General features: G+C 43.1%; 1 protein-coding gene and 1 pseudogene across 2 annotated transcripts in view; one reads left to right on the forward strand and one right to left on the reverse strand.

The window, feature by feature from the left end:
* Positions 1-18516, forward strand: part of ARHGAP35 (Rho GTPase activating protein 35) — a 117181-nt gene that overhangs the window by 50311 nt on the left and 48354 nt on the right. For both annotated transcript variants that reach the window (XM_036012458.1, XM_028529939.2), the window contains exon 3: positions 6796-6940. In XM_036012458.1, the coding sequence (XP_035868351.1) occupies positions 6796-6940 (145 nt within the window). The remainder of the gene's footprint in view (positions 1-6795; positions 6941-18516) is intronic.
* On the reverse strand, positions 16177-17313 carry LOC114511238 (annotated as a pseudogene).

Below are 18516 nucleotides of genomic sequence, written 5' to 3' on the forward strand. Positions count from 1 at the left end.
GGACAGACAAGACATGGAGACACTGAAATATAGCGACTGGGACTTTGAGAAACTGTTTTCAACTGGTATCATTTGTTTCTCAATTTATTTTAAGCCCAAAGCACTGCTGTAGTGTGTTTTTGTGACAAAAATAGACTATCTTTAACTATCTGCCCTAGCTTACAGCACACCGGCTCTTTAAAAAATATATATATATTTTTATTGTAATATATATACTACAATGGCAACCCAAATCTGTTTTCAAAGAACAAGGAATTGCTCTGATTTTAACTAAGCCACCTTGTTCTCCCCCAACATCTAGTGATACTGAAATGTCTTTGTAAGGACCCAGAGTATTTCAGCTCAAGTCAGGAGTCACCTCCACTTCATAGAGAAAGGCCTTCTGAATACGGTTTCTCCAGTGGTGGAGAGGAGGCAAGCAGGTAAAAACTGACGTATAACACTGGTAAGTCCACATTCAGTGAGTATTGAGTCAGGAAGGACGTTTGTAAAAACTTTCCTGGAACCAGTGGACAGCCCCCCCACCCCCACCACTGCCCCTGTTCACCCCCTGTAAGCATTGGCCATTCAGTCTGAACAGCAAGAGGGATTGACCCAGATTTGCTAGATGCTATGCCTTTGTAGAGCAAAGAACTGTGGTATTAGTTTATTCGAGGCCCCTGAAGGGACAACCTGCCTTTCTTTCTTTTTTCCCCCCCATCATGCGAGAGGATTAGGGATCCTCTAGGAAGGCTGAGACTTCATGCCACTTCCTCCCTATTCCCTAAATAAAGGTTCCCTGAGAGGGTGAGTGACCAGGTCAGAGTACCGACTGCCAGCTTGAAGGGAACAAGTCTAAGCATTTGCACTTTCATAATAGACTTTGCCACTAAGAACAAACACCCTCAGGTTTTTTCTCAAACTTGGGCTTCAACTTTTTCAAAGCCAGAAGGGGGAGCACCAGCTAACCAAGAATACATTTGGGGCAATGAGCAAGTAGCCTAATTGGAAAGGTCTTTTTGAAGCTCTGTTGGAAATGTGAGGGAATCACTGCTAATCAGAAAGCCGTGATGTTGAATATGGAGTGCAAGAAAGTGCCTTGGGGGAAAGCCTGCAGTAACATAGTTGATGGAATGTTTTGGTTTTTCTGTCGGACCAGCTACAGTTAGTCCAGGGTGTGCCACCCTGTAACGTGGCAGACCACGTGACCACGAGTGTAACCTTTTAGGGCTTTGCTTGTATCAGTTTCACTCTGGAAAGGCAGAGTTGTCACCATTCAGAGGACACTGTCCCCATTCCAGCCTATATTCTGTATGTGTCATTCCTCCTTTAAAGGAAAAAATATAAAAAGGAGAATCCAACAGCCTGGATTCTGTTTTTTATTTCCTTTATTAGATATGTTACCAACCATTTGAAAAGATGTGCTAGGTGGTATGACTCCAGAGACCATACTTTCTGACCCTAAAATCTGGTTAAGTCATTTGACACTTCTAAGGGCATTATTCATGGACTCCAGGAGAGAGTATTTGAAGTTGACGGTGTGGCATCACTACATAGCTATAGCTGCTGTCCCCACAAAAGACAGAATATTCTGTATCCAGGAAGGATGACTGACCTCTTCATTGGCACCGAGGGAGACTCTTCTTTGTGGCTCAGTTGGTACTCACTCCTCTGATGCCTGGATCAGCTCTGTTTACTGTGGATATAAGTCTTCTCTTATCAATTAAATTGTAAGTTCATTGAGGGCAAGAGATGACTTTGGTTCAAGTATTAGCTCTACTGCTAGTTTGCTGTGTGACCTTGGCTATAATTCATTTAAAAAGACCAAGATTCTTGCCCTCTAGGAACTTAGCCCAGTAGGAGAGTGGCCATGTGTGTACATAAATGACTGTCCCTACTTGGTGCCCACAGGGAATTGATTATCTGTGATACAGTACTATTCGTATGCACAAGACCTTCTGAGCCTCACCTCTTCATATCCCAGTGAGAGCAGCACAGTGTTAGGAGAAGAAAAAAAACCTCTGTGCACACAGAGAAAGTCCTCGTCTAAATGTGAAAAAATACCAAGAAACATTGGCCCTGTGCATTATTGAGACCTGGTTTTGTTTAGGAAATGTATTAAGTGCTTACTACATTGTCATGCTCTGGAACCCAGTCACTGGGCTAGTTTGTATAGTTGGACAGAAGGGACCCTTCTCCAGGCTGTCTGTTACTCCTTGGCTGGCATTCTGATCTCTTTCTTGCCCCATGGACATGGAGCAGGTGTGGAGTGGGGCTTACCATCCATCCCATAGGCAGGCGACAGACATCTTCCCACTCTGGCAAACCTGGGACTTTCCCTTTAATGCTCTTTCCTCATTTAGGAAAAGCCAAGAGGCCAGAGGCACAATGCAGTCTGCATGTCTCTTTAGTCCACTGCTGTACACCAGTGGTTCCTTTGTTTCCTTTGCTACCTGTTAGTATCAGGGCTTAAGAATCAGGTGCAGTGTTCTTAAGGAAACTGAAGTAAAGAACAATGGACTGTTACTCATTCAAAAATATTTATCCAGAAAGACAAGGTGAGGATGACTCAAGCTGACCCAGTCCTTTGTTTGTGTCAGTGACATTTCATCAGGGAGATAGTTCATGCAAGGGAAAGACCCTCGGGACTTTGGCATTCACTGATCGCTGGCCTCTGCCTCCTGGCTCTGTCAGTGCTGGGTGTGGATCTCTCTGGGCCTCTTTTTTCATCTGTGAAATGAGGCTGATCACCCTTACCTTGAAGGCTGGTTTTGAGGTTTCAATTAATTGTGTAGAGCACCTAGCACAGTATCCTGCACACGACCAACTCCTAATCAATCACTGTTCTTTTCCGGTTTTCACTGAGTCCAACTCTAAACTTGGAGACACACATGTGTTCACTGTTCTCAGGGCTTGGTTTCCTCTGGCTAGATTTTTTTTTTTCAGTTCAGCCTGTTAAGTGAGTGCCCCCAAAGAAGATGGATGTTAGGGTGGTGTTACTTTCTCCTCTCCAAGGACCCACTGCTGAGAGGGCTCCAGTGACTCCTAATGCGTGACACATATCTGACCAGAGATTGAGACATCTGGCAGCCCACTCAGAAAAACGGCATTTCCATCTGACATTTGCCCAGTAATTCCTCAGATGCCTGATGCGGTGCTTGTTCTGTCAGCAATCTGGCCCCGCTCTCCACATGCACCGCAAAGTCTGGTTTCTTAACTAGGGAAGTTTAGAATGAGTTGTGCAAGAATCCTGTACCCTGCAGAGCCTCTAGTTATTTCAAGGGGGTATTTGACATTCTGCAAACCAGACTATTTAAATGAGAGAGAGAGAGAGAGAAGGGAAGAGAGAGAGAGAGAAAGAGAGAGAATCTGTGTCACTCAGTAAGGGGAGTTGATACTGTTGCTAAAGCTTACTCTGCTTCCTTATTTGTGAGTTGAAGTGCTAAACTAGATCTCAGATACTTCAAGGTGAGAGGGCTCTGAGCAGTTGTCTGACTTAAAAGTCTTCCATCTGATGGCAGAATGTCCTTGACAATGAGTACGGCAGATAGGTTGCAGCCTCTTCTTTACACAGCAGTCCCTTCATTTTTAAACATATGGGTTGTTTTGCTTTTAAATTTCTCTTTACATTTACATCTCTCTTTCTGTGTCTTCCTCTTATCTCTCCCAAAATCAACCTTTGAATTATACACAATAATCTGTGTTCTTTTCCGTGAGATAGTCCTATAGCTATTTGAAATAGTTGCCATGGTGCCTCGGTCTTCCCTTCTTCCAAAACCCATGCTCATAAACATTATTGAGATATTTGCTCCAAATTTATTCAGTTCCTTTATTTTGAAACACACATGAGGAAAAAATGCCTTAAACAAATAGGAAATGTCCTAAAACCACAGGAATACAACTGAAATTTTGGCCTTTGTTAAAATATCTACTGAAGAGGGGGGTAACCAAATAGGATCAAGGCAAATGGACCCAGGTGTATCTCCAGCAATGGGATTGATTTTCAGGTTAGTAAGAGCAATTTGGAAGGTTTACTCATAAACATGTACAACCTATAAACCTAAACGTATTTAGGGGTCTCTGCATACAATCCACCAATCTGGCTTCCAGGTTGGGGTCAGCTATTCCCTTCCTTGTCCTGCCCACTCTCATTCCTTGTGGAACCCTTTGTGTGGGAACAGATCGTTTCCTGTTTAGTCTGAGATTCTTTGAGGACTTCCTGTGCATGCGAACAGTGGCAAAAAAAAAAAATCAGCTGAGAATAAAATATATACATGAAAGAGGGAACAAGCCATTTCCGGGCTGCTGGCTGACATTACCTGAAGTAACAACCCAAAGGCAAAGACAATCCAATCTTCATACAGCCTGCTAACGGCTGACTGAGTCAGTATGGAGGATTGTAATGCAATGTGAATGGATCCTGGGGTCCCAGAGAAGAGCCATGCACTCCACAAAGCCTGGCCCTGGCCCCACTGCAACATGCTCACTCTGTGGGGGACCAGTGACACAACCTCACAGGTTTTGGGGATTGGCTGCCGTTCTCCTCATACAGGCTGCCTGAGGCCAGCAGTCTTTGACTTCAGATTTTTTACAAAGAAGTAAGGAAAAACAAATTAATGATTTATGATGTATTTCTAAATAAAATAACCAATCTAGACCATCTCTCTAGCATCTTCTACTTACATGAAGTACAACATAAAAAAGTTAAGCTTTGGAGTCTAATAGACCTGGGTTTGAATCCTGACAGGCAAGTTCTGTGACTTCGGCCAAGTGATTAGTATCTCAGGGACAGCACCCCGCTCTCAAGGTGAAATGGTATGATGGAGTGGAGGCGGCTCAGTGCCTAGCATACAGTACTCATCCAATAAAAGGAAAACCCTTACTGAAGGAGGATGGGGTGAGTGCCTTCATCATTATGTGTGGCTGCAGCCAGATAACAGTGAATCCAGCAGTGTTCTCTCCGTACTGTGTGACCTGCTAACTCTAGAATCTGAATGTAGAAAGACGACTGTCTGGGTTTCAGTGACATTGTTTTTTCATTTTACTAATCCCAACTTGGCAGAATTTGCCTGTCAAAATAAATAGCAACAACTGTTCTTCAATAAAACTGAGACTGGTATTAAGGGGAAAAAATGGAATTTCTAAGAGAACCTACAAGGAAGTTATTTCTAATCATCACAAAGGCTTCTAACCATAGTTCTAGTAAACAGACAATAAATTTTAATTTATACTTTCTCTCCACCCTCACTCAATACTAGAACCAGACAAGGATGTGTTCTAACAATCTAAGTTAGCTAGGAAATTTAGCCTCCATCAATTGAATATTTACTTTGTAGCAGACACTTGCTTAAGTTCTTGATATGCAGTATTTCATTCCAGATTCACAACAGATCTGTGGGTGTGGGTGTTGAGAACCCCATTCTACAGGTGAAGAAGCAGAGTCCTAGAAAATTCAGTTACTGTCCATGTCAGTTCTGTCTGACTTCAAAACCTGTGCTCTTGACCCACTGTGTTTCATTGTCTTCTTCAGAAAGTTCTTGGGATAGGCAGGCAGTAACCAGATGATTGGATAATTGATTTAGGGTACATTACAATCTGGGTAACTCCTAATAGTCATCAAGACCCATGGACAAAATACCAGGGCCTTTGGAGACAGAACCTCCTGGGTTTGAATCCCAGCACTGTCACTTACTAGTTGTATCATTTAGGCACGTGACATTTTTCCTTGGTAAAATGGAATGTCAGTGAAGTTTAAGAGAAATAATATTGGGGGTGGGCAGGAAGAGATTATATATGCAGTCAGAGAACATATATGCATAGCCCACAGACACAGCAGTGTAATGATGGGGAGGTGCGGGGGGGAGGCGGCTGGGTGGACGGGGGGCAAACGTTGGGGGGGATGGAGGACATCTGTAATAGTGTCAACAATAAATTTTTTCTTTATTTTTAAATAAATAATATTTGGGACTTGCTTGGTACATAGTAAGCTCTCAAGTAGTTGATCTGCCTACTGCATGAGGAAGATGCTAGGGAAGAAAAGACGAAGAGTTATCTTCTTTGTTACATTTGATGAGTTAGTTTTACCCTTTTCTAATTCAGAAACCTTTAACACGAGGCTGATGTACAAGGCAATTCTCACTGAGGGCTTTCAGCCCTAGTAGAATACATGCCTATCTCTGTTCTTTTTTTTCGTTTTTTCTTTTTTTTTTTTTTTTAGATTTTATTTATTTTTAGAGAAGGGAAGGGAGGAAGAGAAACATCAATGTATAGTTGCCTCTCGTGAGCCCGCAATCCAGACATGTACCCTGAGTGGGAATGGAAGTAGCAACCCTTTGGTTTGCAGGCGGGCACTGGGTAACACTTCAGCCACACCAGCCAGGGCCCTGTCTCTGTTCTTTAAAGAGGAAATTACTAGTTTTCAGTTCCATCGTTTATAACAGTTTAGCCATCTTTGAGTGTATAACATCTATTACCCATTCAGGGTGTTTGGAAAACTTCCTGTTTATGCCAGTGCACCCCTGATAAAGGATGTAGATAGTCATCTCACTGTTATTAAATAAACGTGGCCCACTTCTTATAAACACCTTTGTTTCTCATGGTCAGAGTGTGGTTGTGTGATACCTTGCTGGCATCTTGTGCAATGTTTGGAGGCTAGAAAATACAAAATCAGATGAACAAGTGGGTCTCTATCTTGCTTGGAACCTGTACAGTAGTTTCCACACCACTGTGAGTTCCCTTTTGGAGGCCTTCCTGACGTGTGGGTGTGTGATGAGACTCACTTTGTGTTTCTGCTTGCTTTTCTCTTTTCCTGGACAGAAACCAAAGCCCAAACCCCGGCCATCAATCACGAAGGCAACCTGGGAGAGTAACTATTTTGGGGTCCCCTTAACAACCGTCGTGACTCCAGAGAAGCCAATTCCTGTTTTTATTGAGAGATGCATTGAGTACATTGAAGCCACAGGTAAGCACGTTACCTCAGAGCCAGTTACAGCTCTCTGTCTGCAGGACCCTTTCCGGGGTCTGAGCCACCCAGAGATTCTGGGATCAGCTCTCGTTGAGTGTGCAATGGATGCTTGCTGAGAAGGAGCTGAGCTGTCCCAGCAGTTCTCCGTGTTCCCTCTGCATCTCCATAGCTGTGAGGCTCTGGTGTGGGGTCTGGTAGAGCTTTCAGAACGTGGAGCAGTCCTATTCTCAGGGCTGCGGTTGTGGCTGACCCAGGTCCCTTCTGTGTCCCTTCAGTTCCCTGTCATAGCATGCAGCCTGTTGGTCAGTTTCTTGAGGGTAGAGAAAGGGTTTTGTTTCTCATTGTGTCCTCAGCATTAGACTGGACACAAATAATAATACATTTTGGTTTAATAAAATGAATGACTAGTGACTGTTACAGCCTTTGGCCACTGATCAGGTGCCTGAGACTCTTATATTGATAGATTTTTTTTTATATATATACATATACATACATATATATATATATATATATACTGAAGTTAGAAACCAGCTGAGTGCTTGGGTATCTTCTGGTCAAGCAGCTGCATTTCAACTAACCTGATAACTTGGTGTCACTGCAAAGGCCACTATCTTAAAATATTTTCTGCATTGTTCTTGAAGTGACACAATTTTACCTATGTTAAAACATTTATTTCATTATTTCATCCATTTAGAGCTTTCATAATGTGTCTTCTGGCCTCTCTTTTGAAACCCCTGGAGCATCCAGTTTCATGCTATTTTTTCCCTTTTTCTTCTCCTGGATGCTTTCAAAGCTGATGAGCTTCGAGGAGGAGGAGGTACAGCATGCACGGGGTTATGTGAATTCTTGAGCATTAATAGTTGAGCTCAAGAATATAGGCTTAAACTGATTTGAAACCAGGGTGGGGATTATGGCCTTCCTATGTGTTCTTCTTGATTACAGTGTTATCTATAGTGATATTAAGTATTGTGTTGTGCTGAAAGTCTGCGAGGCTCTGCTGCTAATTTCAGCAGTATTATATTAAGTTGACTGACTGGTATTAGTATTTCCTTAGGATGTGTAGAATCAGGGAAACTAGGTTTCAGGTCGAAGCCTGCTAAAGCTATTGTTATTTGCAGGATTTTCTCTGCAGCCCTCTAGGGTGGAATCATAGCAAGCACTTTGTATAATCACAGCAGATCTGTGGCTTTATTTATTAGTCTGTCCTGTAGCCAAAGCTTTTTCTGAATATCCACCTTTTGGACACGGGTCTTTGTATCAGTTTCTTCCTGTCACCTCTCCCTTGGGGTAGGAGGAAATCGGCACAAAAGCAGTTCAGTGATTAAAGCCTCTCTTGTTGAACCAACATTTTAGAGAGATGGTTTGTGGCATTGGGAGGAGGTGGAGGGGGTGACACTTTTTCCCTTACTTTTTTTTTTAATTTCAGATTTATAGGAAAGTTACAAAAATTATAAGTTGTAACAAATGAAAGGTTACAAAAAATTCTCAGGTTTCCCAAATGTTAACATTTTATCACTTTCCCTGTATCAGTTTCCCTCTATGTTTGTATCCTTTTTCTGAAATGTTTGAAAGTTACAGATATGATGCACCTTTACTCCTAAATACTTCAGTGGGTATTTCCTAAAAACATTCTCTTATATCACCATGCAATTTTGAAAACTGAAACATTAACACTAATGCAGTATTAACCTATCTAGACCATAAACATTTTTATTCATTGGTTGTTCCATTAATGTCCTTTATAGCAAAAGACAGGTTTTGTGGGGTTGTTTTGTTTGTTTGTTTGTTTGTTTGTCTATTTGTTTTGGCCCAGGATTAATCCCAGACCACATGTTACATTTAGTTGTCAAGTGTCTTTAATCTCCTTTAAAAACATTCAGTCTATCTCAGTAATTTTAAAGAGTGCAGATCAGTTATTTTATAGGATATTCCTCAACTTGAGTTTTTGTTTTTCGTGTTTTTTTTTTCTCAATGTTTCCTCATAATTAGGTTCAGGTTTGCATTTTTGGCAGAAGCAGCAGGGAGGCAATGTTGTGTCCTTCTCGGTGCATCACACCAGGTGGCATGTGATGTCAGTCTGTCCCATCACTGGAGATACCTCCTTTGATCCCTTGATTAAGGTGGTTGTGTCTGCCAAGCTTCTCCACTGTAAAGCTTTTTGTGCCCCTTTGTAATGAATAAGTATTTTGTGGGGAGGTGCTTTGAGACTGTAAGCATCTGATTTCTCCTAACACTTTCACCTCTAGTTTTAGTACCCACTGATGACTCTGGCCTGAGACAATGATCACCGTCATTCTTCCAACTCTGTAATTTTTTCAGCGTTTGTTGGCTGGGATTTTCCTCTCTGGGAGAGCTTTGCCTTCTGGAGGAGCCTTTTGTGAGTGGCCTCCCTGAGTGGCCGGCCTGTGGCAGCACCAGGTGTTGGAATGTTGCCCGCACACCCTTAGCCAAGCACAGCAGTGGGCTTGACCTGCCCTGATCACCTGGCTTCTCTCACTCTCGGGTTGTGATTAGCTTTTTTTTTTTTTTACACCCAGTGACAAACTTGTACTTGTACTCTTGCTCTTCTACTTGTGAACCCGCTCAGGTATGAAGACTTTCTCAACCACACCTATAGTCTGCTGCCAAGCTGCTGCTTCTCCTAAAGCTCTGTTAGACTGCATCAGTGCCCTCCCTGTCACCAAAAAGCTTGGAGTCTTTGGGACGTCTCTGACTCATCCAGTCAGTTCCCAAGTCAGTTGCTTCTACTTTGAAATAGCTTGGCTCTGCCCCCTCCACTTCAGTTCCATTGCCCCATCATCACCCTCCTTCTCAGTCCCTCCTGATTATGTGACAGTTCCACAGAAAACCTCTTCTTGCCTTCTCGTTCCTACCAGGTGCTGGCTGCACTCGTGACTCCTCCTTCTCACACGCAGCACGGTCGTGCTATGCTTGTCCCCCTGCCTTCCTCTCCCTCTGTTTCTCTCCCCTCCCTTCATTCTTTTCTCTTTTCTACCGCCCCTTTTCTGTTTTCTTTTATAGCAGGCAGTAATTTTAAAATTGTTTTACAAGAATACAAACAATATATTAGAAGAACACAGACCAAGTAGTATTTCTTTGCTTTGCGTGTGCCCTTCATATGTCTGAAACGTGTCCCACATTCCTCCTGCCTCTGGAACTTGTCCTCATTCTTCAGGACTCCCCCACCCCAGCAGCACTTCAGTGTTGCCTCCCCAGTGTTTCTTCTCAAGCACATTTCCATTTCCTGAGAACAGGATTCTCTGTTCTCCCACCTGCCTAGAGCCTGGCACCCAGTATACATTCAATTGTTGATTAATTGAGTGGTTTCCAACCTGGAACACCTAAATTTTATTGTTTTCTTCTTTCTTTGTCTTTCTAAATTTTAGTCGTGTCCTTCCCTTCATTGGTATTAATTTGTACTTTTATAGAAGAGAAAATTCAACCTGGTATCTGTGAACTTAGTGTGTGTGTTGGGAGGTGGTCCTTATGTATCCCATTATCTTCCTTCCTCCCTTGCTCCCTCCTGCTTGCTTGCTTCCTTCCTCCTCCCCGCAAGACATGTGCACTGATTTTAGAGAGGGGAAAGAGAAAGAAACACTGATGTGAAAGAGAAACATTGATCGGCCACCTCCTGTGTGCTCCCAACTAGAGACTGAACCCACAACCCAGGCATGTGCCCTGACCAGGAATTGAACTGGTGAACTTTCTGTTTACAGGACAATGCTCCGACCAATTGAGCCACACTGGCCAGGGCTGTACTCCATTTTATAAAAGAACTTTTTTCCTATTTATATTATTAAAGTATATTCATTTGTAGAAATTAAACAAAAGAATATGAAAAAGAATTAAAAAATTCATTGCTCTCCACTTAATGAAAACCACTGTTAATGGTTTGATATATTTCCTTACAATCTACTTTCTTTGCACATGTATATAAGTTTTTACTTTTACATAATTCAAAATAGCGGTGTGACAGTTCTCAAAATTTTTTTAGCATAACTTAGATGAGGCAAAAGAGCCCTGAATTCACCGACCAGCTTACTGACTCATGTTTTCCTGCAGCAAAAGAATTCAGTAACCAGGAGTTGGGTTGGAGGACCATATCTTCAGAACCACTGCTTTTTAAACCAGGCATTGTTTTGTGAGCATGCTCCAGTCATCAGACTCTCGGAAAACATGGCTTTTAATGGCTGCATCTTATTCCGTTAAACAGCTCTATCACAGATTATTTAACCATTCCTCTGTTGTTTGGCCTGTATAGCATTTTCTCCTGGTGTTCTTTAAAATAAAGAAACAGATTAGCTAGGGAGACATTTTAGAATAGTGATACAGAGCTTCAGATCTAATTAGACTGGGGTGTGAGTCTTTGTCCTGCCGTTCGCTCCTCCATAAACTGAGGGTGATGGCAGGACCTGCCTCCTAGGGCTGCTGTGGGGTGTGTGGAGCTTGCCCATGAGGCACTGGGCGTGGGCCTGGCATACAGGAGTGCTCGGTGTGTGCCAGTCATTGGTGTGAGCGGCGCCCTCCATACATTTGGCCTTCCTTCCCATGGCTTGTCAGACTTTACCATTACATGTAAATATCCATGACTTTTTTCTTTCCTCCCCATCTTTCAAATTTGAAAAATTGTAAAACCCATTGCAAAGTTGTAAGAGTAATACAACAGTGACCTAGTACTCGCCAGTCATTAACATTTGCCACATTCCCCGGTTCTCCCTTAATTTTTGTAGTTGCTGAACCATTGGAGAGCAAGCTGCAGACCCTGTGTCACTGTGTTCCTGAAAATCTCAGCATTAGGTCCCTGAGCTTCAGGACTTTTCCTCCATGACTGTAGTAGCACCACTTTTAAGAACTGTAGCATTAATTTAATAGTGTTTTATATAAATAGTCTGTATTTAAATATACATATTTAACATAAAACCATCTCTTACAGCTGACTTTTTGTTCCAGGAGCCAATTAATATTCATAGTGCATTCAGCTATTGCCTCTTCATCTCTGTTAGCCCAGAACAGTTCTCTCTGTTCCCCCCACCTTGTTTTTAAATGACGACCTTTTTTGAAGAGTCCAGACAGTTGTCTTGTATAATGTCCCTTTGTGTGGTGTACTGTCTGTGCCTCTCCATCATCCCTAGCCCCTTCTGACACCATCCATAGCCACCTCATCATGCAGCTCCTGTCTGAGCAGAGGGCTGGGATGAAAGATGCTGTGTTTCTCCTTGGACAGGGCACACCTGTGAGTGGGGCGTGGGGGCACTCTAGGGTTTCATGGAATGATGAATGAATTATGGATTCAGTTTTTCCCAGCCCCCACTGACACGCACTTTCCTTAGGGAAAGCCTGTGTTGCCACTTGACCTCCCCGTCCCATCTCTCCCTCTTACTCTTGGTAGAAATTGCCATTGACCCCGTGGCAGTCACTTGTAGCTGGTTGGAAATGATACCCCAAACGAAGCTTGTTTGCCAGGCCTACCCCGTGCGGTTCAAAGTCGAAAGTCAGTTCCCTGTTTTTGTATCTGTCTCATACACCTTGGCACTTTGCTTGTTCTGGCAAATAACATATTGCATCATCACTTTCAAGGGCAGTGCTTGGGGAGTTTACGCTCTTGCGGGCAGTGGTGGGGAGGAAACCCAGTATCCCTCTCCTTTAGGCCTTCATTGCCACCCACCTGTGTCTTCCCGGCCAGTGTCACAGCCAGTGGCACTGTGGAAAACAAACCAAACCAGAACCTTGTGGTGAGGAGGCAGTGGCATGACCATTATGATTTGTGACAGCTTGAACCATTCCATGTATTACAAATATTTTTCTACTTATAAGAGCAATATAATCATTTACTGTTTAAAATTCCAGTTATTATAAATGTCCATAGATGTTCTATAGGTATGCGACAGAAAGTCCTTTATAATCCCAATCTCCAGTAGTCTGCAGTAATAGCTGGAGTATCTTTTTTTTTTAAGATTTATTTATTTATTTTTAGAGAGGGAAGTGGGGGGGGCGGGGGGGGGAGAGGGGGAGAGAGAGAGAGAAAGAAACATCAGTGTGCGGTTGCTGGGGGCTGTGGCCTGCAACCCATGCATGTGCCCTGGCTGAGAATCGAACCTGCGATACTTTGGTTTGCAGCCTGCGCTCAATCCACTGAGCTACGCCAACGAGGGCATAGCTGGAGTATCTTTTCTGCTAATACTGCCCCCCAAAATGTTTAAAAACATGAGATCATGTGCATACTGTTGTGCAGCTTGTTTGCTGTTTATTTTAATTTAATATTGTATACCTTGGGCATCTCTTTATTTCATAATTGTTGACCTGGTTAGAGGCAGGGTCTATGGACGTGTCGGGAGAGAAGCTTTGTTTGCAGGCAACTCCAGGGTCTAGGGGTGGCCTGTGGCAGGGTCCTGTGACTGCCGTGTCCCCTCCCCAAGGTTTGTGAGTCTGTTGCCAAGTCCTCCTAGCACAAGTCACAAGGAAAGGACCACTGCCTTGCCGCCTGCAAGTCTGCAGCTCCTGTGCTGTATTGCTGAGACTCTACATTGGAGCTGCCCCCTCTTATTCTGAGGTTAGCCCAGAACCCGTGGGTGGGTGGCTCTGGTTTGCACCTGTCTTTTTTCCTGCGCTTTTGGAACAGTTTATTTACCCTTGTTTTGTATTTTCTAAAATTGGAATGTGTTCAAGAAATTGCCAGTTGGTAGAAGAGCTTCCAGATTGATTTGCAGATGCTTTTAGCCCCAGCCCAGGGACAGTCTCGGTGCTTGCTGTGGTAATAGGATATTAGATTTTCACTCTCACAGCTCTGGTTACAGGGGAAGGCTGGAAGGGGGGGCATATAACTACCACAGCTGCTCTGGGGTCACCACTGGGAGGGGTCTCCTGGGGGTCAGACAGACTTTATCTTTTGGCCAAAATGCTTTTTCTTCCAGTTTTCACCCACGTGGAAGATTGGCAAAGGCCATGTGACTCCTGCAAGAGCACTGGCCCTGCTAATCTGAGCTCTCTATGCATGGCAGGAAGGAGACATATTCAGTTTGGTCCAGAGTGTATCTCACTGGAGTCCAGAGGAGTACCTAGGTTTAGAGCCTACTCACAATCCTCCTGAGATTAATTTCTCAGGATAAGTACGGTATCTTTCCACCTCACTGTGGTCGCAAAACTAAGGGTTTAAATCCTGAGTCTCCGGGCCAATTTTGAGTCACGGCTTTCCCCCCAAAGTTGGGGGAAATACTCTTGTCCTCCAGTGGAGAAACCTCCTGAGGGAGCTTCCAGGTGGCAGCCCTTCCCACCCCAGGTCCAGGCTCGCTTGCCAGTCATTTAACTAAAAACAGCATTATCTGTAAGTGGTTTTTTAAAATAATGTCTGAGACCAAACATCTCCCTTTTTCTGTGATTTTTTAACTTTTTCTGTTGGCAGTGGGAGGGTACAGGGCAACAGGGGCAGTCCTTTTCTTAATTGCTTTGCCCACTGAGAGGTGACCAATCCCCAGCACCTCTAGCAGTGCTGCAGAGGGCTAAGAAAGCAGTTGTTCCCAGTGAGAAACAGTTTCATTTAGGTAGAAGTCCCCCTCATTTCCATCTCGACTTATAATGTATTCAGACCATATCATATAAATAACTGTAGGCCACGGTTTTATTAGTGCATCTTAATGTCAGTTAGTCCCTGTGGAATGGAAAACTCCCTGTAGTCAAGGAAGCCTGGCAGCTGATTAAAACAACGATGCCAGAGATGGCCTCCATTATGTTGACCCTCCCATTTTCTATTCCCGACACATTTATTGTGTGCTTGCTGTGGTCCAAGCACTGCACGGGGCACTCGGCAGATGTGCTCTCATTTCACAGGAGATTTGGTTGCTCTAAGATACCAGATGTGGTGGGAAGCTGGCCCTTCAAAGGGGGTCAGGGGACATCACTATGAGGAGATCCTGGTGTCATCAAAGTCCAGCATTAACCTGGCTGGAGAGAAGGTGGCAGCATTTATATTCTCTTCCTTAGTCTTTGGTGTGGAATCTCCCACAAAACCTGGTCATGGAACCGGGGCTCGGTCTGCAGGGCAGCATAGCTCCTACCTAGACACAATGCTGTGGTTGAAATTTTCTGTTTTCAAAGCCCTTTGCTAGAGGGTGTAAGACTGAGCCACACAGCCCTGCTGTGGGATTTCAGTGCCTGCACATAGCAGACTATGTAATGCAAGAGAGGCCTTTTTCTGTTTGCCTTCTGGGGTACTGTTTATTGAGGGGCAGCAGAATCAGGTCAAGTTTGACCTCGTGTCTGGTTGAGTGGGAAGTATAGGATCTAGCACCAAGTGTTTGTAGAAAAACTTCCTGATAAGTTACTATTAGGTCTAAAAATATTTTGTTTGCCACCTTTTCATTGGAGAGGTGGCAGATTTTATTTATTCAACAGATATTTATTGAATATTTATACTAATTAAGCATCTTCTATATGCTAGGCAGTGTTGAACTAAAGTTTTCTCTTACAAGGTCTAGGGGTAATGGAGATAGACATAATCACACAGATGCATAACAAGTTCAAGTAAGGAACCTTACTAAATTTTAAAATCACTGGGGAATAAAGTGACAAACCAGGAGCACCAATGATGATCTGGGGCAGTTGGAACCCTTGCCCACTGCTGCTGGGAATATAAATGGGTATATAAACTCACTTTGGAAAATTCTTTGGTAGTCTATTAAAAGTTAAACAGCCCTGGCTGGTGTGGCTCAGTAGATTGAGTGCTGGCCTGCAGACCAAAAGGTTGCTGGTTGGATTCTGGGCCAGGGCTTATGCCTGGGTTGCAGGCCAGGTCCCCAGTAGGGGGCACATTGATGATTCTCTCCCTCTCTTTCTCCCTCCCTTCCCCTCTCTCTAAAAATAAATAAAATCCTTTTTTTTTTTTTTAAGTTAAACATACACTTACCACTCATAGGTATTTGCCTAAGAGAAGTGAAGACATGTCCACACAAAGACTTGTACTCAGCTATTTTCAACAGCTTTGTTCTTGAAACCCCAAAGTGGAAACCATCCATCCACAGGTTAATAAATGAGCTGGTCTAGCCATCCACTGGAATACTACTCAGGAGCCAAAAGGAATGAATTCCTGCTGCATGCACCAACATGGTTGAAGCTGAACTCATTAAAAGCTGAGAGTGATAGAAGCCAGACACAAGGACTACAGGTTATGATTCCAGTTATACCCAGCTTTGGAAACTGCAGACTAATCTAAAGGGACAGCAGGCTTATCGGTGGTTGTCTGGGAGCTGGGAGGGGCAAGAATTGATTGCAGAGGGGTATGGGAAAACTTTTAGGGGCCATGAAAATGTTTTATATCTTGATTATGGTGCTGATTTCACTCCTGTATACATAGTTCAGTAACCAAATTGTATACTTGTTTTTGGTTTGTTCATGTCTTTTACTAACCCGTATACAACAACTTGTCTTCTGGTTTGTTGAAGCAATGGGTCAGACCACATTGGCCCCAATAATGTCTGTTAAAGTGGCCGGCCATGAAAACTGCAGCACCGCGGTCACCTGAAGGGCACTACCGATGAGGGTGACTGATTTATGCTATTCTCATTATTTTGTAGTATTTCAGGACAGCCGGCCTACCCTTCTTTTTCTTATGCTTATTCTTTTTGGGAGTGGTATGAGACATCTTCCTTTTCTTAGCCCCACCACAAAGTTTCAACCCAAGATGCACAGTGGCCTCCTTGTGAATGTTGTAGTCTGACAAAGTATGCCCATCTTCCAGTTGCTTGCCTGCAAAGATCAGTCTTTGCTGATCAGGAGGAGTTCCTTCCTTACCTTGGCCTTTACATTTTCTATCGCATCCGAGGGTTCAACCTCAAAAGTGATGGCCTTCTCCATAAGGGTTTTCAGGAAAATCTGCATCCTGGTGGCAATTCCACCACAGATGATGAATCAGAAAGCCCAAATGATGTACTTTTAATGGATACAGTTTATTGTACAATATATAAATTATTTATCAGTAGTTGATTTTTTTTTAAAGATTTTATTTATTTATTTTTAGGGAGGGGAGAAGGGAGGAAGAAAGAAGTAAACAAACACCGAATCACTGTGGAAAGGTTTTCTGGGAACTTGCTATTTGCATGGCTTCATAATATCAACCAACACATTCACTACCAATTAGAAAGAGAAATTTACGTTTATAATGGAGAAGTGTGGAGGTGACTACTCTAACAAGGTGGTCAGCCCTGACACCCCCCGCTGGCAATTCAGGCTAACTTTGTGTGCCTCCGTGCCAGAAATGCTTAATCTGAAGCTTATCATGAGGAAACAATCAGTTAAATTCAGAATGTGATACAAGATAGCTGGCCTAGACTCAATATAAAGGTCAGGGTCATGGAAAAAAGTTTGGGGGGCCTAATGCAACCTCTACATGTATAATGTGAACCCATTTCCCACTTAGATAATCAAGTCCGTGAGCTTTGGGGTCACCCTGGCATCCTGCCTTTCCCATACAGTAGCTGGCCTTAAGCTATCTAAACGTCATTTTCCTGTTCCTTCAAGTTGGGAATAAAAATAATAGCACCTTCAAAAGGCAGTTTTTTTGAACTGAATAAACACCTGTTTATAATGTTCTTAGAATGCCTGGTCCACAGTAATCATTCAGTCATTGATAGCCATCATTTTGGTGGCTCCTGTCACTGACTTGCTGTGGTGTGGAAAGCCACACAGGATATTCCTCCAAACAGTAAGAAATGAGATTGGACAATGTCTGTAGGCAGTGTTTAAAAACTCACTAAGTGTAGCATCCATTAAGAAAAGTATACTCCTCATAAGTACAGCTCAATGAATAGCCACAAATGGAACACACCTGGTGTAACAAGCACCCAAGTCAAGAAACAGGAGATGTCCAGCCTCAGCCCCAACCCCACCCCAGAATCCTCTTACCAGGTATAACCACTACCTGGTATCTAACCATTATGGAATAGTTTTGCCTGCAATTTTTTAAGTTACTGTTTTTTAGAGAGAGGGGAAGGGGAGAAAGAAAGAGAAACATTAATTTGTTATTCCAGTTATTTATGCATTCATTGGTGGTTTCTTGTGTGTGCCCTGGTCAGGGATTGGACCTGCAACCTTGGTGTATCGGTATGATACTCTAACCAACTGAGCTACCCAGCCAGGCTAGTTTTGCCTAATTTGTTCTTTAAAAATGAACTCAGATCAAATGCAGTTTTGGTCTGGCTTCTTTTACTCAGCATTATATCTTGAGTTCATCTGTGGTTGAATTTATAAATTTATCCATGGTTGTATGTGGTTGTAGATCATTTATTCTCTTTGCTGTATACTATTCTATCATGTGAATAACCCAGAATTTATTTATTCATTCTAACTCTTCACGGACATTTGGGCAGTTCCTAATTTGGGGCTATTATGAATAATGCTGCTAAGGACATTTTTATACATGAATTTTGGTTCATTTGTGTGTGCTCATGGACTTCAGATATATAGCCAGGAGTGAGACAGTTTTTAATAATTAATTTTAGCATGTGAACATGATGGTTTAAAAGATGTCTTGAAGCACATATCAGTCCCTGGAGGGTAATAATCTACGGGGCTGAGAGCTAAAC

Source organism: Phyllostomus discolor, chromosome 12 (genome assembly GCF_004126475.2).
Source record: "Phyllostomus discolor isolate MPI-MPIP mPhyDis1 chromosome 12, mPhyDis1.pri.v3, whole genome shotgun sequence".
NCBI lineage: Eukaryota > Metazoa > Chordata > Mammalia > Chiroptera > Phyllostomidae > Phyllostomus > Phyllostomus discolor.